At 38.0% G+C, this 23338-nt stretch overlaps 1 protein-coding gene across 2 annotated transcripts in view; it reads right to left on the reverse strand.

Annotated features, from left to right (window-relative positions):
* Positions 1-3038: 3038 nt before the first annotated feature.
* Positions 3039-23338, reverse strand: part of Slc17a8 (solute carrier family 17 member 8) — a 46519-nt gene continuing 26219 nt past the window's right edge. The window contains exons 5-12 of one of the 2 annotated variants that reach the window (XM_027929350.2): positions 23160-23247; positions 14276-14362; positions 13776-13915; positions 13496-13645; positions 12497-12629; positions 10980-11090; positions 5079-5206; positions 3039-3383 (exon numbers count right to left, since the gene is read on the reverse strand). In XM_027929350.2, coding sequence (XP_027785151.2) covers positions 3039-3383; positions 5079-5206; positions 10980-11090; positions 12497-12629; positions 13496-13645; positions 13776-13915; positions 14276-14362; positions 23160-23247 — 1182 coding nt within the window. The remainder of the gene's footprint in view (positions 3384-5078; positions 5207-10979; positions 11091-12496; positions 12630-13495; positions 13646-13775; positions 13916-14275; positions 14363-23159; positions 23248-23338) is intronic. The other variant, XM_027929351.2, reaches the window with a different exon arrangement.

Raw genomic sequence — 23338 nt, forward strand, 5'->3', positions numbered from 1 at the left:
AAAAAACAACAAAGTACATGTATAAAGACATGAATTGGCATGAACATACTTTATATAAAAAGATATGAAAAATTGTGCTCTATATGTGTAATAAAAAAAGAACTTGCTAAAGAAAGAAAGAACTAAAAAATAAATCAGAATTACATATAAAAAGGCAAAGCTAGAAAATACAGAGGAGATGGTCAGAGACTCCTAGAGAGTATAGAGGGAATGAAGCAAAAGAAGTATCTTAAGAGATAACAGCTCAATAGAGGTAGAGAGGGGAAAAAAGAGACAATAACTGAGAATTATCCAAAGCTGGTGTAAGACATGGATCTACAGATTGAAAGTTAGGCAGAGAGGCGCAGTGGTGCACTCCTGTAATCGCAGCCACTAGGGAGGCTGAGGCAGGAGGATCAGAAGTTTAAAGCAGCCTCAGAAATGATGAGGTGCTAAGCAATTCAGTGAGACCCTGTCTCTAAATAAAATACAAAATAGGGCTGGGATATGGTTTAGTGGTTGAATGCCCCTAAATTCAATCCCTGGTGACCCCCCCCCCAAAAAAAAAAGAAAGTTTTATTATGTGAACTTGGCAGAGAAAAGAAAGGCGGAAACTGTTCTTTTTAAGTCAAAGATAAACTCTGACAGTTCTGGCTTATATGAAAGGGTGAGATAAAAACAGAGAAGGAAGAATGGGTCTGTTGGGGTTGGAAGGAGGTAGTATGAAGCAGAAATAGCAGACTCCAATTTTTACTTGTTGAATTTAACATACAAGCAAGAATAACACTGGTTCATTATTTCTTGAATAACTATTATTTTTGTCATGATTTTCATGATCATCCAAAACTTTTATTGTTTGGAAAAGTCAATCAAGACTTCCTTATCTCAAGAATTCAACACTCTCAGGTCTTTCCTTCCTGCTAGAATCTATACTCCACCTCCAAGTGTTGCTCTACAAATGGATGTTTGCAGCAAAATGTACAAAGACAAATGTGGTATTTCTACATATGAAACTAACTTCAAATGATGGAATAAACACAATTTTCTATTATAATCTGTAATATTACATCAAAGCTTATCTTAAAGGTTTTTTGTGTGTGGTATATTTAGTTATTTTGTTTTATTAACACAAAAAAAAATAATCCACTGGCTACTATAAATTTTTTACTTAAGAAACAGGACAATTTTCACAATAAACTCTGTGTCTGATGAATGAAAGTGACATAGGATGCTTTCTTTATGACTGAAAAATTCCCCAAAAAGGTTAAAAGATGATATCAATAATGTTTGGTATTTAATGAGCACTTTTATATTCTAAAAGGGGCTTACATGGATTAATTCCTTAAAGAGATTTAAAGATATCTTATAAATTATATACCAATGATATAAAGAATATTATTTAATGGAAATTCTGGCAATTCTTTTTTTTTATCCAAGATTATTCTTGTTTTGTTTTGTTTTTGTTAGTTCTAATATTATTCTTTTTATAAAATACATTATAATTCCACAGATACAACTAGGCAACAGAAATATATATGGGAAAAAATACTTTACTATAATATACTACAAGAAAGTCTATCTTTTTTTCGTGATATTAAACTTTTCTTCCAAAAATAATAAAATTTTCAAAATCAATGAACAGGAAAATAATTTTATTTTTAAATAATCTTTTACATGCCACATTACATTTTTAAATATATGTAGAGAGTACCCACGTTATTGCCTGATGCAATCAAAGATGAGTTTTTCAACACAGGTTTAATTGTCTCAGTTTTTTTTCATTGTAGTATTTCCCTGTAGAACTACTGCTATATTGTTGTGGCTACCCTGCATATCATTCCAAAGAAAGTTATTATGAAAAGTTCCACCATAATTTTGTACAATTTAATTAAACTTCTTAATATAATCACAAGCAGGAAAAGGCTAAAGACATATTTTTAAAAAACAGAAGATTCTTTCAAGACAATTTTATCTAATAAAATGCACAAACCTACTTCTGAAACTATTAAATGTCTTAAAGATTTGTAATTTGAAACATTATTTAACCACATTCTTGATATTACAAAGGGTTAAAATTTAATAGTCAACCCCTTGTTTATTTCTTTTCAGCCATGCTAACTATTGGATTCCTAGAAATTTGGCTCTCTTGCTTAGCTTTTTTTTTTTTTCCGCTTTACTAATTTGAATCTCTCATATAATTTGTGACCCTGAATATTTTAAAAACCTGTGAATTTATAAAATGGTTGGGTTCTTCAATTAATATAGGACCCTAAGTTTCTTAGAGTCCAGACAGTCATTTAATGTTTGAATTCCCTCTGCCACTCCCATCCCCCACACCTACCCCAAAGAGAATTACCCACAAGACATTTCATTCCATTTCCAATTTTCATTACTAATAATGTCTTCCCTATTCTGAGCTGAAATCTTCTTTCGTACAACTGCCACTCATTTTGGGCTTTGCCAATCTCAGCACTAGCCCTGGCCAGATGACCTTGGGCAAGTTAATGTCTTGTTGCTTTAGTTTCCTTAGTTGTAAAATGGAGATAATAAATGTGTGCTATCAATACATGGAGATTAAATAAAAATGTTTATAAAGCACCTGGCACAACAGAGGGCCTCTAAGAATGGTACCCTGTATTAGAAATAAGAAACCCTCCTCTGCATGGCTGCCATCTGAGATGTGGTAGCAACTATCATTTACTCTCCTCTTGATCAAACACCCCAATTTCCTTCCATGTCTCTTTGAACAAAAAAATATTGTCTTCCTTATTCTTCTAGTCATTCCTTTTCACATAAGTTCGGTTCTTTGAGAAAAGGGTCAACTGCCAATCCAAATATATATGTATTAAACTATTTTATCAACTGAGAACAAACTCTATATTCATGTCATTGCAGAATAATATTTTCTTTTTTACATTGCTATTTAATCTTCTTCCTTTCCCCTCCTACCTCAAGTGTCCCCATATGTGGCCCTCTGGCAAGCTGGGCTCTGAGGAAGGCAATAAGTATGGATACTTTATGGTTCTAAGTGAGGAAAAGACAGAAGCACCTCTCAGATATTAGGATATATCTGAGAAGTTTCCCTCGTCGTTCTGGTAGGACGTCAGTTCTCCCTCCTCGAGGGTCATATCTCTCTGTCCTCTGTGTTCCTTCTTCTGCAATTCACAATTTTGAGTGGTGGCGCCATAAGATATCTTCTTTCTGGGACTCACAAAAGTCTCGTGGTTGAGTTCTGTCTCCTCAGCTAATTCATCTTGGTCAATGATTCCACATTTCTCCTCACAGAGAGACTCTGGGTCAGCCCAATCCTGTTTCTCCCCAGAAGCAAAGATGCCATAGAAGATCACACCACTATAGTGCACCAGTGCAGCGATGAGGAACACATTCTGCCACTCCTCCCGGGTCTAAATGGAACAAAATGCAATTAATGTTTTCACCAAAAACAGAGATTTAGCAGTGTGTTCTGAAGGCCTTCACTGAGACAAAACTACCTGCCAAACCCAAGGCAACACTGTGCTTCTTAGGAGGACATGGTCAGACACTGCATTAAGACTATAATGAGAGTTGGGGTTGTGGCTCAGTGGAGGAGCACTTGCCTAGCATGTGTGAGGCACTGGGTTCAATTCTCAGCACTGCATATATAAATACATAAAATAAAGGTCCATCACAAACTTTAAAAAAAGGCTAGAATGAATGTGATTTTGAATTTTAAAAATACATTTTAAAATAAATGACATGCAAAAATGCATGCTGCACCATTGCATAGCTCTCCTAAACATACAAATGTGCTTTCCTCTGTCATAGTAGACTAAGCCACACTTGCTTTAGGACCCAACGATTTTAAATATCAGAAATCTCTTTCTGGCTTACTGTTGGGTAAACAATATTTGAGCCATTGAAGTGTTCAACCTTTATGATCAGTATCTTATTTATAATCATATTTTCTACGTAAAAAGTAGTAAATCAAAAAATAGGAACTTGGGTATAGATCAGCAGTAGAGTGCTTGCCTCGCATGCACAAGGCCCTGGATTTCATATCCAGTCCTGCAAAAGTTGGGAAGGATAGTATTTAAAGTAAGCGGAAAATAATAACTTAGATTGATAGGCGTGTTACCGATCTTATCATCTCATGAACAAAAAGGGGAAACATGGGGCTGGGGCAATAGCTCAGCGGTAGAGTGCTTGCCTAGCACATGTGAGGCCCTGGGTTTGATCCTCAGCACCATATACAAATAAATAAATAGAATAAAGGTGTTTAAAAAAATTCCTTCCTTTAAAAAAAAAGGTGGTGGGGGGGGGAACATGGATTCTCTGGCTATCTCCAAATTCCATCTTCCTTTTTTGTCAACAAGCAAGGAAAGTTACCTCACACTTTCTTCTCAAAGAAGATGGAAGAATATCTGAAGTCATATTTGTAATAAGCAATTTGACTAAGAAAATAGGCCAAAACCCCATAGCAGCAAATAATTCCTGATTATAAAAAGTGGATCCTGAAATTTTTTCCCGATAGAGATACAGAAATCAAGTGGCCTGTGGTTGAACTCTGGATGGGTTGCAGGATCTCTCTGTACCTCCCATGCTAGTGTAAATACACAAAGGCTCAATAAAGACTGAGTGCCACACCCTTGAAGGTTCTTAGGAAGGATCATTAATGTCTTGTTTATTTTGCTTCTGAACAAGGAAGTAGAGCAGCACTAATATTCTTATGCTAGAACACACTAGGCAATAGATGGAAATAACCTATAAAGTTTAATCACTTCAAATTATAAAACAATCTTGGTAACTCATTTATCCTGAGTTGATGGCCTCAATTTCTTCTTTGGGTCTCTCAATGGTCTCTGTGACCTTCATCCCTGTCCCCTACACCTTTATTTCTTAGTTGAGAAAACATGGAACCAAACAACAATCAGTCCTGGTGGCATCAAGTAATGATATAAGAAATAGGAGGAGGAGGAAAGAAGAGGAAGAAGTGGTTCAGCAACTTCATCAAGGTTAAGGACACATGTATTTACATTTACAGGCTCAGGTAGGGCCTTGAGATCTCAAGTTTTGCAGCACTTCTACTGTAACCCATAACCACGAAGGAGACCATTCATTACCTTGTGCTTGGTCATTGCACCAACAATGAGGGGACAGACCATTCCAGAGAGGGTTCCCACTCCATTTGAGATCCCCATGAGAATGCTGGCATAGCGGGGAGCAATGTCGAGGTGGTTGACGTTAAAACCTACAGTGAAGCCAAAAACCTCAAAATCAGAGTCAAGAACGGGATTTCAGATATCCTTTGAGAAACACTTGTTGTGCCCCAATTCTCATCAATCCACTAGATACCCTCTAGTATATGACTAATGGGCCCTCTACCAAGAGGCCTCAGTTTAGCACTGCCAGGCTGTGTCTGCACAAAACAGTTAAACATGCTACTACTAGCAATGTCTGCTTGGGTTCTGGATGGGGAGAATTGCAGCATGTGTGTCCTGTAGATCTGGAACTCCAAAACATAGTGTTTAGGGAATCCTGTAAAGCCAAAGCCTGCACCACATCTTTTCAGAGTAAACAATCAAATTTGTAGAATCCAACCTTACTCTGTAATATGCCCCCTCCTATCCCCAGACTCACTCCTAAAAGGCCTTGTAGGTAAGTCTGCCTTCATGTCCATGCAGCTTACAGGAAAGGCTGGGTTTTGGTTTTTGTTTTTTAAATAATAAACATTTGCATAAACATTAGCAGAGCCCTCTCTAATTGATAAAAACACTTTCACACACCTACTTGATTTGGAGTCTGTGCATTTCGGATTTGAATTTTATTTCCACCTCATAATCAAGTGCATTTTTACCTTAGTTCTCTCATCACTAAAGATGAGGATCCTCATCAGTAAAGTTGGTGGTCTTGTGATTCACCTCCTAAAGATACTGTGGCCTGAGACTCAAGAGAAACGGGTATTTGGGAGCCCTTAGAAAAGAGCTGAGCTATTGTAACCACCATCACCACTGCTGCTTCCACTGTCATTGCTAAGCATTTCCCTGTCTCTGGGGTCTTCTGTCAAAAGTGGTGAAAGTGGTAAAATAGGAGGTAAGATAATATGTTGCCAACACCTCACTGTAGAATTCATTTGTCAGGAGAAAAGAATGAGTAGAAGGAAGGGGAAACCAGTGAAGGAAGGAAAGGCAGAGCTATGAACAAGGCTTGAGGCAGTGGAAATCAACTTTGCCAATACAGCCCAAGGGTGCATTTCAGAGTCAGTCAGACGTCAGCTCTGAGGTGCAACCCGAGTCTAAGGATTTAAACTTCCTGAACCTAAGTTTCCTCATCTATAAATTGGGGGTAGTTATTCCCATACATTTTTGAGTCTTAAATTAAATGCATGAACCTTCTATAACTGATAAAACACTTTCTTTTTTTTTTTTTTATTTTGTGGTTCTTTTTCTTTTCTTTTTTTTTTTTTGTTTTGTTTTTAATTTTTTATTGTTGGTTGTTCAAAACATTACAAATTTCTTGATATATCATATTTCACACTTTGATTCAAGTGGGTTATGAACTCCCATTTTTACCCCATATACAGATTGCAGAATCACATCAGTTACACATCCATTGATTTACATATTGCCATAGTAGTGTCTGTTGTGTTCTGCTGCCTTTCCTATCCTCTACTATCCCCCCCTCCCCTCCCCTCCCCTCTTCTCTCTCTACCCCCTCTACTGTCATTCATTTCTCCCCCTTGTATTATTTTTCCCTTTCCCCTCACTTCCTCTTGTATGTACTTTTGTATAACCCTGAGGGTCTCCTTCCATTTCCATGCAATTTCCCTTCTCTCTCCCTTTCCCTCCCACCTCTCATCCCTGTTTAATGTTAATCTTCTTCTCATGCTCTTCGTCCCTACTCTGTTCTTAGTTACTCTCCTTATATCAAAGAAGACATTTGGCATTTGTTTTTTAGGGATTGGCTAGCTTCACTTAGCATAATCTGCTCTAATGCCATCCATTTCCCTGCAAATTCTATGATTTTGTCATTTTTTAATGCAGAGTAATACTCCATTGTGTATAAATGCCACATTTTTTTTATCCATTCATCTATTGAAGGGCATCTAGGTTGGTTCCACAGTCTTGTTATTGTGAATTGTGCTGCTATGAACATCGATGTAGCGGTGTCCCTGTAGCATGCTCTTTTTAGGTCTTTAGGGAATAGACCGAGAAGGGGAATAGCTGGGTCAAATGGTGGCTCCATTCCCAGCTTTCCAAGAAATCTCCATACTGCTTTCCAAATTGGCTGCACCAATTTGCAGTCCCACCAGCAATGTACAAGTGTACCCTTTTCCCCACATCCTCGCCAGCACTTGTTGCTGTTTGACTTCATAATGGCTGCCAATCTTACTGGAGTGAGATGGTATCTTAGGGTGGTTTTGATTTGCATTTCTCTGACTGCTAGAGATGGTGAGCATTTTTTCATGTACTTGTTGATTGATTGCATGTCCTCCTCTGAGAAGTGTCTGTTCAGGTCCTCGGCCCATTTGTTGATTGGGTTATTTGTTATCTTATTGTCTAATTTTTTGAGTTCTTTGTATACTCTAGATATTAGGGCTCTATCTGAAGTGTGAGGAGTAAAGATTTGTTCCCAGGATGTAGGCTCCCTATTTACCTCTCTTATTGTTTCTTTTGCTGAGAAAAAACTTTTTAGTTTGAGTAAGTCCCATTTGTTGATTCTAGTTATTAACTTTTGTGCTATGGGTGTCCTATTGAGGAATTTGGAGCCCGACCCCACCGTATATAGACCGTAGCCAACTTTTTCTTCTATCAGACGGCGTGTCTCTGATTTGATATCAAGCTCCTTGATCCATTTTGAATTAACTTTTGTGCATGGCGAGAGAAAGGGATTCAGTTTCATTTTGTTGCATATGGATTTCCAGTTTTCCCAGCACCATTTGTTGAAGATGCTATCGTTCCTCCATTGCATGCTTTTAGCCCCTCGATAAAACACTTTCATGTGTTTGAATGCATATTGAGTACCTGCTACCCAGAGGTGAGAGCCAACACCTATACTCTTGATAGGTTGTTAGCCATCTGTCTTATTTACCACTACCTCCCCTGCACTAGAAAAGCATCTGGCATAGAGTAGCCACTCCCTAAGTATTTGTTTAATTAATAACTAATTTCAGTTACTGAAATTACAGCAAGGGGTTGTAATTTTGTTTATTCATATCTTTGTTTCCCTTGTTTGTTTGTTTTTTAATTCTCTTTCTGTACAAAGAACCTGGAAATAGGATTTAAAACAAACATTTTTTTTCCTAATCTTGCATATTGTTTGGCTGCTTTTTTCCTACCTCCATTCATGGAACATTTTTGAGAAAACCATTTCTGTAATAAACATACCTTCTCTTTCAGATCAAAGTGCCAGCAAGTCAGAATATAAAACAGCTGCAAGATTAATTAATCTTACAGTTCATTTGAATGTGATAAATACTTTATTAGAAAAGAACCCAGAGATAAAAAGCAATTAATGATTGTCTAGTATTATATTCTGATACAAAGCCTAGGCATCTGTGTTCAGCTAAAGATAATGTGACAATATCTCAGTTTCTTGATGATTGCTCCACAATCCTAGTGTTCTGGGTGTGGGGGCAATCATCAAGAAACTGAGATATTGATAGATTTTTGTAGCAAATGAGAAACTGGGAGAGTCTGTATTTTCTACACAGAACATCTCCCAAAGTGGCGTCACTCGGGCTTAGCATCTTTCTAGCCTCACCTATCAAGATTGTCTTGTGTATAATCAGCTCCCAAATTGTGCCAGTCTTCCCCAGAATCCTTATCTATTCCTTGCAAATTTTGCAGACAGCAGATCACCCTGGAACTATCACCCTCATGGATACAGTCACTCCCACAGTGTCATTGTTGAGTCAGATAGACCTTTATTTTAAGTTAAGCTACTCAATATATTTAGGTAAATTAAATTACCTTTCTGAGCTTCAATATCCTCATCAGTAAAATGGACATAGCAATTCCCTTATCATAAGGTTGTGATGGGGATTAAATGAGAGATCATGCTTTAAAAGTGGCAAGCATGCCATAATCCCAGCAACTAGGGAGACTGAGGAAGGAGGATTGCAAGTTCAAGGCCAGCCTCAGCAATTTAGCAAGGCCATAGGCAACTTAATGAGAACTTGTCTCAAAATAAAAAGGGCTGGGGATGTGGCTCTGTGATTAAGCATCCCTGGGTTCAATACCTAGCACCCCCTCCCCCAACAAAACAAAAAGAAGAAGGAGGAAAGAAAAAGTGGCAAGCATGAAGTGTTTTTTAAAAAAATGGCAGCAGCTGTGATTGGGGGCATTGGGTTTCTCACCTTCTGATTGTGACTTAATTGGCAATCCAAAGGAAAGGAAGTAATATGAACCTGAACGTTTCAATATCTCTGAAGACAGGATATGAATCTCTTTTGCATCACAGAGTTATCAAGGGAAGGTGTCCCTCAACATCCTACTGGAAGAAAGTCATGACTGCTCTATCCTGGCTACTCAGAGGATGCTATCAGCATCACTGCGGCTTGTTAGAAATACAGACCTCAGGCCCCACTCTGGACCTACCAAATCAGCATCTGAATTCTGCAAGATCTTAGGGTAGTTTCTAAAGTTTGGTAAGCAAGGGTTAGTGTGCATAATAACATAGCAATAGCAACAGTGAATACTTAAAATTTTGTTCTGCCCCTGATGCTGTGCTAAGGGCTTCAAATACCTTATTTCCACTTGAATGTTAACTTTCTGAGGGCAGAATGTTTGATTTGTTCACTGTATCACTCCAGTGCTGAGAGCAGTGCCTACCTAGTAGAAAGTGTGGGGGAATGCATCAAAGATCTCCATCCATCCTCCCAACAATCCCATGAAGTTGTGGTTGTCTCTCTCCAATCTCTGAATGAGAACTTAAATAATTTATCAAATTTTTCTTTTAAAGTGATAAGTAGTTAAGGATGGTCTCACACCCAGGTCCAAACCCAAATTCCTAGATACAAGCTACTTTGAAAGTAGACATTTCTTCCCAATTTATTCATTAGCTCTATTTACATTTCATAGATATCTCAAGCCCCTATTTTAGAGTAGTTTAGACCAAAAGTTCCATCTTTTTTTGTTCTAGCACATTACCACTCTATTTGATATTAAAGGTAGGCTGAGATAATGAGAAAAATATAGACAGATGACAGGTATAACTAACTGTGTTTCTGTCCTTTTTTCACCAACCATATGGCATTAGAAAAGTTCCCAGTTTTTCTGAGTTTTTGTTAAATATCAGTAAAATAATGAAAAATCAGTAAAATATTGATACCACTACTTGCTTCACAATGCTGTGAGATAGATGCAATTATATGAAATTTTTGGTACAATTTTTATTGCGATATTTAAAAATTAGACAAACAACTAAATTTTGCTTTCCCATCCAGTTTTGCACGGGGAGCTTCTGAAGTCTATTAGATATGACATGGTTGCACACTGGCTTCTCACTTACAGTAGATTGATTTCTGCCCCTGTAAAATGGGGATCCTAATAGCACTGATACCCCTAGGGTAGTTGTGGGAATGATAGGGCTTAATACACATGAAGAGTTTTGAATATGCTTCATCAAGGTCAGCTCATATCATCATTACTATTCCTACCTGCTCCACCTGTCCTGAAAGTCCCCTTCCCTCCCCAGACTTCCATTTAGAAAATGGAGCCTTCATTTTCTAAAATCTAAGGAAGCTTCCTTAAAAAAAAAAAAAAGTAGGTCTCTGCTTGTGCCTCAAGGAAGTCACCTGCATTTGTGACTTTTTCCAGGGCAGAGTAAGTAGGGACAACCCCAGCTTAAATGGATGTCTAAGTCCATCCCAGTCATCTTATAATGTCTCCCATTAGACAGACTCTCTAGGCAGTGAAGTGGCCCTGTTCCTCAGAGTGGCCTGGCTACTGAAGGAGGGGGCTACAATGGCCTGTCTTTCCTTCCTCCTAAGACAAGATTCAGACACACTAAGGATACTTTACCTGAAATGGCAAAGCCACTAAATCCTACAGCAAGCACCAGAAAGGAGATAGCCACCCCTTTGGTGTGGGAAAAGCCAACCACCAGGAGCAAGGTTGCCTCCATGCCAAAACCTGCAAATAGAAACAGTGTGGGGGGGGGGGGGGGAGTGTCATTTTCATGTCAGCTAGAGGTTATTAATTTATCAAATAAGAATGAATCCATATTTCCATGGGCCTAGGTTTTGCTCCATACATTCTAGCACAATGCTATTACCCAGATGGGATAGTCTGTGAACTTGATAACATTATCTTGGTGCACATTGAACACCAAATGGTTCCAGTGATGTTCCTGGGATGCAGAATGTTATTAGTCACTTCATGAGTAGTTGTACATACTCTTTCTAAATACTAAAACTCTTCTACATGCTTTTACTGATTCTTTGTTTGACTACATAGGTTATGGCCTCCCACATAAAAATAACATGACAAAATGGACATAGTGCTGTACATTTGTGATCACGGTTGTTCAGGTGGCTAAGGCAGGAGGACTATGAATTCAAGGCCAGCCCAGGCAATTTAGCAAGATCCTGTCTCAAAATATTTTTTTTTAAATAGGGGGAGGAGTGTACCTCAGGGATAGAGTGCTTGCCTAGCAAGTGTGAAGCCCTGAGTTCAATCCCCAATAGCACAAAAAAATAAAATTAAAATCACACAACAATATTAATATTTATTGCCAGAAATGGCCAGAAAGCTGTAGTAGATAAATATCTGAAATAAAAATCAGGGCCTGACTGCTTGTAACAGAGAAAGCAAAATTCTTCACCAAATCTTAGATATTTGCATAAAAACACAGCAGGACAAAAGTACTTTCTGTTCCTTTCATTCAAAATAAGTGAGTCCAGCACAATAAAAATGGATGAGAAAATTATGAAGAAATTTCTTCTCATAAAAAAAAAAAAGTCAGCCCACAGCAGACAAATAAATACCATTTGCAGTATGTGAAGTGCCCTGGAAACGGGGAGACAATCAGCGATGCTTCATTCTGGAGACTGCTGATGCTAGACATCTCCACACCACTGACCTACAGTTACATCAAAGGCAACATACCCAAACCACGTCTCAGTTCCCCTACTTTTTTACTCCTATGAAAAATGAAGCAACCACCACCAATAGGTTCTTTGTTTTCCTTCTCTAAATTAATCTACTAATATTCGTGTTTAGGACCCAGATTATAAAAGTCAGATGAGATTGGCATTCAGTTCCACCTCAGAATCACTGATTGTGTAATCCTGGACAAGTTACTTCACCTCTTCAATTCCTCACTGGAAAAAAAAATGGAGATAATAATATAACCTTGTAGCATACTGGGAGACGAAATGCAATTGCATATGTGAGGTGGATGGGCACTGTTCAACAAATGGATACCAAAAGCCCAATGCAGAAACTTGAGAATCATCTTGAATTTCTCTTCTTTCCTCTGCTTTCACATAAAAATCTATGGGTTTGTCCTCAAAAATATCTACCAACTTCTACAGTACCTCCACAGTTCATGATCTTTCTGACAGCAGTTGTGGTCAAAATTTTCCTGCTTCTTAAATAATCAGCCAATTGCCCTCCAATAGGCACAACGATTGTCATCACCATGTGTGGGACTGCCGACAAGAGACCCACCTGGAAGGAAAAAGCACATTTCTTCTAAGAGATGCATCTGTCATTTCCTGCTCCCCCTCATTCCACTGCCCCACAGCCTCCACCAAATTTAGTCATTTAATGTGGGATCCAGGATGGTCTGAATGTCAGAATAAACACAACGAACAAGTGAATGATTTTGAACATGATGATGACTCTTATTCATCACAGAGGCCCCAGCAGCCAGCACAGGGATCGGTACTTAAAAGGCAGACCACTTGGCACAGAGTAAGTGCCCACTGGTGGCAGCCACCATTTGGTGACTCTACTAGTTCTTCCATAGTACCCATAGCTATGCAGACATAGACCTCTGCTAGGCTCTTGCTTCTTCCCTGTAGGAAGAAGATTTTTTTCTTTTATGATGATAGTTTGTTTCACCATCAAAATCTTCCCTCCCTGTAAACAGCCTAATGAAAGTGGCTGGGGACACTGAAGGACATTCTTTCTAAACCATCCCAAGCAATTGTTATTACTGCTACTGCCAGCACTATGGAGAGAAGAGCATCTGAAAATGAACTTTTAAGGTTCTTTCTATGGAGTAGTTTATAGGGAGAAAAGAAAGCACATCTTTTAATCCTTAAAATACATTGAGTTAACTTCAAAAACGCCTTGAAATTAGGTACAAATAAAATTTTTACAAGCAGCTTAATACAGCTCTGATCCTAAGAAAAAATTAAATATCCAATATACCATGCACTGAATATATAACTTGTCTGACCTCCAAGTTATTAGATGTCACAGAACAGTTATGAGTTATAATCAGCAATTTAATTATTTTATCATACAAATATATTCTCAGAATCAAGGGAGTTAAAGTTCAAGAATATTTGAAGCATATGTGTGTTTACCTTACTTATTGCAAATCCAAAGACCTCTTCAAAATAAGCAGGCTGACTTATTAAGAGTAGATAAAAGGTCCAGCTTCTACAAAAATTTGCCACAATGATTGCATAAACCGGCAATGATGTGAAAAATCTTTTCCATGGTGTATTAAATTTCTAAAGAGTGAAAATATTATGAGATTTTTCATGAAAATATTGGCATCTTATTTTTTAAGAGTATGACACAATTACTAAGAGAAATATCCATATGAAAGAGGCAAGACTTTATCTTTCCATTTAGACTTACATTTAGACTGGCCAAGTTGGCACCTTCTCCAATGCTTGTCTCTATATATGTCTTCTCCTCATTGGATATTGTGGGGTGAGCTGCAGGGCACTCATAGGCCTGCAACAGCCAGAACATGTACCAGATAATTCCAAGCATACCTGCAGTTAAAAAACAGAAGGCTTGATGATATAGTCTAATTGTCTTCCTTCTCTTAATTTTTCAATTTTTAAAATATTCCAAAATTACAATAAGAATTTCTCAGCTAAGAGAAATTATTTTGTTATATTTTCCTGTTGTTGTTTACAGGTATTTAAAGAAAAATAATGTTCTACTAGTTAAAAAAAAACCAAGTTTAATAAAAGTATTAAATTAAACTCAAAAAATAAGTGTTCCTTTTATGTAATAAATTGGTCTTAGTGACCTCTATTTTCATATAATAAACTCTTAGCCAAATCCTTCTAGAATTAAGCGCCATCTTCATGAGTCATGGTGTGAACACATAATGACAAACCACTCACCATAAATATAAAAGACAGAGGCCCATCCAATGTACTGCACCAATACCCCAGCCAGAGGCATGGCAATCACTGCACCCGCATAGGAGCCTGGAACCAGAAAAGATGGAGGGAAATTGACCAGTCACCATGCAAACCTTTTCAACCCATTTTCATGTGACAAAGCTCAGGACAAATCAAACTGAGCCTGGGTCTGACTGCCTCTGTGGGACGAGCCAGGCTAACTCCCAGTGTGCCTAAAACAGGACTCCCAGGAAAGGAAGGCTACCAGGATACCCTTGAGCTTCACCCAGGGACCATCCAGGGATTAGACCAAGATTTCTCAGGTGCCACAAAGTGGAAGGACATGAGAGAATGGAATCAGAAGATGAGAAAAATCTAGGAGAAATTTTTCAAACGTAAACAGGCACAATATTGGGTGCTGAAGATAGTAAGCGAAAGAACATATGGAACCTGCCTTGTAGAGTTCACAGCTGGGAGGATTCTCACCTCCATCCTTAAATAAGAGACACTGAACTATTAAAAGGATTATGTTTTTTTATAGACTTGATGTTTAAAAAAAGAAAAAGAAACAGTTGAATTCCAGGATGGCAGGAAGGCTCTTGTCTCCATTCACTTCCCAAGTAGATACATTTTGAAAGTTTATTTCTGTGGAATAAAAATTATAGGAGGCCATTATTTTGGATGAGGTTCTTGCACTGGACCCCAACAGACCAGACTAAAAATCAAAATGAAGTTACTCATGCTAAAGTTTCACCAATCCAAAATTAAACTATTTATCTAACTTTTCTTTTTTGGTGTTTACCTATATTTTATTTATTTATTCGTTTGTTTTCAATGTGGTGCTGAGGATCAAACCCTATGCCTCACACGTACTAGGTACGTGTAATAAATTTTTAAAGATCATGAACATGATGTCTGCCACCGAGCTACAGTCCCAGCCCCTTATCTGACTTTTCAGGGAACCAGGAGAAATGAGAGAACAGCCAATATCCCAAACAGGCCAGTTTAATTGGCATAATGGAGTTCTCCATGTCTTAATATTTAGACAAAAAAGGTAACCTGATGTTAGCCAGATATTTTTTATTGTTCTATGTATTTGTCCCTACTGTCCTTCAAGGAAAGTAACTTTGAAATGATCAGTCTGCTTTTGTTCTTTGTTTCTGCTTATTTCAGACCTTTTCTGTCCATAAAATCAACCTCTTCTGTTCAAGCCATTTGAAATAATCATTTTATTTTCTGAAATGAACTGCTGCTGATTCTACAATCAAAAATAAAGCCAGTTAAGATCCTTAAGCTAGCCAGGTGTCCATCTGTAATTCCAGCAACTTGGAAGGCTGAGATAGAATTGCAAGATGGAGGCTACCCTGGGAAATTTAGCAAGACTTGTCTCTAAATGAAAAGGACTGGGAATATAGCTCACAGGTAAAGCCTCCCTAGATTCAATCCCCAGTACCAGAAAAAAAAAAGATATTTAAATTGTTGTAATTTTGTCCTTTTACATTTCTCACTTTGTAAATACTTAACCTTGTAAATAGTTACCTATGTAAGGTAAAATAATAAGATATCTAGACAAGATAATAAGGGCTACAGGCAGTGAAGTGGAGCACCTGTCTTCTACAGCTACAGGACATCTGGAAAGAAAACACTACCCCTGCAAACTCCCAACAAATACTAACTGAATTGAAAAATTACTATCTGAAACTCCCCCTGGGCCTTGGATGAGAAATTCTTGCTTCATAAAAATAAGCATCATGTAAGGAAATTCCACATTCCAGAATCCAATGCTAAAGAAGATTTTTAGGAAATGGGAAGTGGGGGATCTTTCAGAGAAATGGATTAAACCATATCTTTCTGAACTGGCCTGACTTTCTAAGAAAGGCCCAACATGGAATCTGGAATCATTAATACTATACCCAAGGAAGTTGAAAGATTCATTCACAAATAAAATAGGAATGAGATATCTGTCTTATGAGGTTGATTTGAGGGTAAACTAAACTATGTATATGAGATGCTTTGTAAGCTATAAAGGGTTACATAAACACTATATAAGCTAAACTCAAGTCCAACATCATTCTAAATGGACAAAAACTGAAAGAATTCCCTCTAAAAAACTGGAACAAAACAGGGATGGCCTCTTTGATTCAACATAGTCCTGGAAACTCTAGCCAGAGCACTTAGACAAAAGAAAGATATTAAAGGGATAAAAATAGGAAAAGAAGAACTCAAACTATTTCTATTTGACAACAACATGAATCTATATTTAGAAGACCCCCAAAACTCTACCAGAAAACTTGTAGAACTCATAAATGAATTCAGCAAAGGAGCACGATATAAAATTAACACCCATAAATCAATTATGTTCCTATACCTCAGTGATAAAACAACTGAAAGAGAAATAAGGAGAACTATCCCACTCACAATAGCCTAGAAAAAAATAAAATATTGGGGAATCAATCTAACAAGAGAGGAGAAAGACCTATACAATAAAAACTATAGAATACTAAAGAAAGAAATTGAAGAAGACTTTATTTTTTTTTTATTTTTTTTTATTAGTGTTCACACTTTAATCAATTCAACAAACATTTTTTTTAATTTTTTATTGTTGGCTGTTCAAAACATTACATAGTTCTTGATATATCATATTTCACACTTTGATTCAAGTGGGTTATGAGCTCCCATTTTTACCCCATATACAGATTGCAGAATTACATCAGTTACACATCCATTGATTTACATATTGCCATACTAGTGTCTGTTGTGTTCTGCTGCCTTTCCTATCCTCTACTATCCCCCCTGAAGAAGACTTTAAAAGATAGAAAAACCTCCCATGTTCTTAGATAGGCAAAAGTAATATTGTCACAATGCATACTACCAAAAGTGCTATACAGATTTAATGCAATTCCTATTAAGGTTCCGATGATTCGATGATGTTTTTCATAGAAATAGAGAAAGCAGATATAAAATTTATTTGAAAAAATAAGAGGACCAGAATAGCCAAAGTAATCCTCAGTGAGAAAAGTGAATCAGGAGGCATCACAATACCAGACCTTAAATTATACTACAAAGCTATAGTAACAAAAATGGCATGGAATTGGCAGACATGAAGACCAATGGAATAGAACAGAAGACACAGAGACAAACCCACAAAAATGCAGTTATCTCATACTTAACAAAGGCACCATAATTATACATTGAAGAAAAGATAGCCTCTTCAACAAATGGAAAACTGGAAATCCATATGTACTAGGATGAAATTAGACCTCTATCTCTCATTCTACACAAAACTCAAAGTGGATCAAGGACCTAGGAATTAGACCAAAGACCCTGTGCCTACTTGAAGAAAAAGTAGGCCCAAATCTCCATCGTGTTGGCTTAGGAACTGAATTCCTCAACAAGACTCCTAAAGTACAAGAAGTGAAATCAAGAATCAATAAATGGGATGTATCAAACTAAAAAGCTTCTTCACAGCAAAGGAAACAATCAAGAACATGAAGAACAGCCTAAAAATGGGAGAAAAATTTTACCACCTGCACTTCAGACACAGCATTAATCTCCAGGATATACAGAGAACTTAAAAAACTTAACACTGAAAAAACAAATAACCCAATCAATAAATAGGCAGAGGAATTGAACAGATACTTCATAGAAAAATAAATACAACTGGTCAAAAAATATATGAAAAAAATGTTCAACATCTCTAGCAATTAGAGAAATGCAAATCAAAACTACACTGAGATGTCATCTCACTCCAATCAGAATGGCAATTATCAAGAATATAAGTAACAATAAATGTTGGCAAGGATGTAGGGGAAAAGATTCACTCATACATTGTTGATTCACTCATACATTGACAAATTTCCCCGTACTGGAAAGCAGTATAGATTTTCCTCAGAAAACTTGGAATGGAACCACCATTTGACCCAGTTATCCCCACTCCATGGTTTATACCCAAAAGACTTAAAATCATCATACTATAGTAATGCAGCCACATCAATGTTTATAGCAGCTCAATTCACAACAGCTAAACTAAGGAACAAAACTAGATTCCCTTAAACAAATGAATGGATTAAAAAAAAAACCTGATACATATACACAATTGTATATTACTCAGCCATAAAGAAGAATGAAATGATGGCATTAAATGAATGGAACTGAAGACTATCATGCTAAGTGAAATAAACCAATCCTAAAAAACCAAAGGTTGCTGGGCTGGGATTATGGCTCAGTGGTAGAGCACTCGCCTAGCACGGGCGGGACCCAGGTTCGATCCTCAGCACCACATAAAAATAAAGGTATTGTGTTGTGTCCATCTACACCTAGAAAAAAATATTTTTTTAAAAGAAAAACTAAAGGCTGAATGTTCTCTCTGACATGTGGATGCTGACTCACAATGGGGGGCAAGAGGAGGGAGGAGTGGAAGTTCACTGGTTTGGAGGGGAATTGGGGGAAAACCAGGAGGGGACGGGAATGGGAAAGACAGTACAATAAATTGGACATAACATTCCTATGTTCATATATATATGAACATATATGTGTTCATATTTGTGTAACTCCACATCATGTACAACCACAAGAATGGGAAGTTAGGGGCTGGGGTTGTGGCTCAGTGGTAGAGTGCTTGTCTAGCAAGTGTGAAGCACTGGGTTCAATTCTCAGCACTACATATAAATAAATAAATAAAATAAAGATCCATCAACATCTGAAATAATTTTTTTTAAAAGAATGGGAAGTTATACTCCACGTATGTATGTATGATATGTCAAAATATATTCTATTGTCATGTGTAACTAAAAAGAACAAATACATTTTTTTTAAATAAAGGGTTATATAAACCAGATGCAGTAGCACATGCCTATAATCCCAGCAACTGGGAAAGTTGACACAAAAGAATCACAAGTTCAAGACCAGCCTGAACAACTTTAGCAAGACCCTGTTTCAAAATTTAAAAAATTGGGGTTGGGGATATGCTCAAATAGTAGCGCACTCGCCTGGCATGCGTAAGGCACTGGGCTCGATCCTCAGCACCACAGAAAAATAAAATAAAGGTATTGTGTCCACTAAAGCTAAAAAATAAATATTAAAAAATAAATAAATAATAAAAAGGGCAAGAGATGTGGCTTAATGGTAGAGTGGCTCTGGGTTCCATCCCCTGCAGTACAATAAATAAATAAATACTTACACAAATGCCAACTGTTATGGCTTTTGTCATATACAGAATAACTGCACTTTTTTTTTTAACCTCAGAATTCTTCAAGCCGATAAGGAAAGCACTTCAGTATGTATGTCAGAAAAAGGCTGCTGCTCTGACTGTGTGTGTGGAGAAGGTGGTCTTCTATCCCAGGCCGATATGCTGGGAGGGGGTAGGTAATACCAAGGCATGCCTGGGACAGGGAGGGTCAGGAATAACCAAGAGCAACTATGAGGCATTGAGTGCTTTCTGTGTGCTGAGTACTCTTCTGAGTACCCTGTCCCCATGATTTTATTCAGCCCTTCAGCTTGATGACTTGGGTGCCAATATTCCCATTTTATAAGAGAAAACAAGCCTAGGGAAGGTGGAGTAAATTGCCTGAGGTCACACAGATGTAAGTGCTTTTCTATGGGACTCTGAAACCTTCACCTGTAATAATTCAGTCTTGCCTCTACCCAAAAAAGCCCAATAATTCCTCATTGTAAGGAGGAGTCTGTCATTGGGAAAACTACAACTTGACATTCTTCCCTGGCTATCCAACTCTTCTCTTTCCTTTCAGACAGGGCTCCAATGTCAGCTCCTTGAGCATTTCCCTAACAGCACTCAGCCTTTATATGGCGCCTGCAGGCCACCCTGGCCGCAGAATGCACTTGGCTTCCTTGTGTGCTCACTGTAGAGAAGGTCCCCAAAGACCATTGAGTGGCATGGGGAGGGGGAGTAGCAGACTTGGGGGTGGGGACAGTCCCCAATTCTTCCCCATTTACTATGAGGATTCCAATCTTATTTTCCTCACTGAGCCTCATTTTCGGTTTTTTTCAGCTGTCAAACAATGAAGTGTGACTAGATGTTTCCTAGAGTTCTCTTCTCACTCCAAAATCTTTTGATGAAAAACTAATGAACCCCAACCCTGGGTTTCCTTCTACTGACAGTTCCTGCGGATGTTCTTTAATAGTGCCACACCTTAACTGAGAAATGTAATAAGGCCAGTGACTTTGATCAGATAACTTTCCTTGAGATTCAGGCCATTTCTTAAATCAGCCCTATTAGGGTCATAAAAACATACTAAGAATGGGGAGTGGCTGCAAGTCATTTTCATTTTGCTGGGAAAATCAAAATGAAAGACCTTAACAAACCAACCATCCAAAGAAAGCAAGGTCAAGATTCCAATAATCCACAAGGTCAGCAGGGGTGGAGTCTTATACTCCTCTAGGGGTGGTATAAGTTCAGTAGTAGGGTGGAGATGTTCTTGAACTACAAACAAGAGGCCAGAGATGGCTTCTAAAGATAAGAAAGGCTAAAGATGTAAGACAGCTGTCCATGCAATTCCAAATGAGGCACTACACAGGGACATTGTTGAATAGTTCATACCAAATTCCCAACAAACACTTTACTGATATTGTTCTTTAAAGGAAATAAAGAGTGAGGATGTGATAAATGAAAACACTCACAGAAATAAAGAGGAAGAAGTGCAGGTTAGTTTGTCTTACGAAGGCATCTGAGCTTGAAAAATCAGAGAAGAGAGGTGGAGCAAGAGGAGGACTGAGGAAGCCCCTCCAGGAATTTCTCTCCACAAACTGACCACTTTGGGCTCTTTTGTTTGTGTTTGTTTGCTTGTTTGTTTTGAGATGCTGAGAATCAACCCAGGTCTTCAAACATGCTAGGCAAGTACTTTACCTCTGAGCTGCAACCCCAGCCCAGACAGACCAATTAGAACAGCTACTCACACACCAAGCTATCTTTACAGCAGCTAAGGAAGCCAGCTAAACTATGCTAGGAAATACTAAGGAGGTTTAAAGAGGAAGAGTTAACAGCTTCCAGCATAAATTCTTTAATTATGAAAAAAATAAAACTAGTATTTGGAATCATGCTGAGAGTAGATTGGCTCATATGGACAAAGACAGTAAAATAAGAACTCAGGGATTGTATGATATTAGCTCTTTGAGGAAAAGGACTTTGATTCCTACATAAGGAATCTGAATATCAACAAAGCAGAGAGATCTACTTAGGCTGGAGCAACAACCAGGAGTCTATGGCCAAATCTTCCCACTCTAAACTAGAACCATATCTTCCTAGAATAAAAACTAGGAATTTAAGAGTAAAAGTTCCTAAAATGATTATATGACTAAAATGTATTCCAAATATAGTATGTAAAAGCAACTTTTCTTACAGCAAGTGATTCTTTCATAGGCATAAACTGGTTGGTTTGTTTATACTGGGGATTGAATACGGAGCCCTTTACCACAGAGCTACATACCCAGTCCTTTTTAAAAAAAAAAATATATTGGGAATGCTTTTCTATTTTTATGAATCCAATGACTTTTTTTTTAATTGTCGATGGGGCCTTTATTTATTTATTCATACACAGTGCGGAGAACCAAACCCAGTGCCTCACACATGCTAGGCAAGTGCTCTACCACTAAGCAACAACCTAGCCCTCCTTTTGGTTTTTTATTTTGAGACAGGGTCTCCCTAAGTTGCTGAGGATCTTGCTAAGTTGCCCAGGCAGCCCTCAAATTTGTGATCCTCCTGCCTCAGCCTTCTGAGTCACTGAGATTATAGGTATGCACCACCACACCGAGTAGAAATTGTTTTTTTTAAAAAAAAAAGACTGTCACCTCTCATGGTATTTATTTTAATGATTATACTATAATGAATCAATAAAAATAATAGTTATTTTAAAAAAGAGTGGGGGGAGGAAGAAAGCAAACAAAACAAAACAAAAAAAATAAGACCAACCTAAGTTCCAATCCTAACCGCTTGGGCCATATAGCAAATTTTACACCCTAAGGGGCAAAAAACATACACTTTACAACTGTGTTGATGGAAGCAGCATATGCTGTCCATTTCCTGTTGATCAATACCTAGGTAAAACCCCTCAGAACACTGAGTCCTCCCAGTGATACCAGAAGGGTCAATCCCAAAGGGGTGGCTTAGAGTAAGGCAGACTTAGCAAGGTGAGGTTTGGAGCCCCAGGAATTAAAGTCCTATCATGACTTGGGGTCACTAGTCTACGCTGATGTAAGATGAATGAGGTCCACTTCATTTATATCAGGAATATAATGGCAACAAGTAATTTAAATACCTCTGTGAAACCCATACGTGGTAGTAGTGTGAAGTAAGGAAAGTTCCATACCTAGAGTCAGGTGGTCTCATTCCACCTCCTCAATGGAGCATCTGTGTGACAGGGAGCAAGTCTTGGGCTTTAGTTTCAATGTAAAAAGAAGAAAAGTGGGAGGCTTAATTATCCCATCTCTTCTATTTTCATCCTTGGCAAATGTCATTTGTTGGCTAATTCAACAACCACTTCTAACACCGTCTTTCTTCTCCTTCTCTACTGTAAAGGTGGGAAAACTAGACTCTTGCTTTCCTAACCTTCTCTGCACATAGGAAAGCATGACACCTGAGCAAAAGTAGGGTAGGGAGGTTTGCAAAAGGTTTTGACTTCCTGATGAAAGCGACACATGGAGCAAGCCTGAGAATAAAAAATGATCACTCTAAGGACTGCAGAGCAGAAGTCAGAATCTGTCTATGACTTGATGGATCATTTGAGCCCCAGAACCAACACCAGCAACCACTCGCCTTTGGAATTCTCTTGGTGAAAAGAGTAGACTCTATTTAAGGTCTTAGCAGGGTTTCAGTTACTTGGAGTCAAAAAGCATTTCTAAATGAAACGTGCTGAGATTCTAATATCCTTACCACAAAAGGAAGTAGTGGCCAGCCGACTTCTCTCCAAAGGTGGTGCCCACTTGCTCCACATCCCATGGCAGGCTGGGTAGGTCACACCCTAGTAGAAAGATTGAAGATAGATTATTAAGTTTGACTCCAATTTCTGTGTTTAAAGCATGGATGCTGCCTCTTCACACAGGCTGTAATAT

Source organism: Marmota flaviventris, chromosome 3 (assembly GCF_047511675.1).
Source record: "Marmota flaviventris isolate mMarFla1 chromosome 3, mMarFla1.hap1, whole genome shotgun sequence".
NCBI lineage: Eukaryota > Metazoa > Chordata > Mammalia > Rodentia > Sciuridae > Marmota > Marmota flaviventris.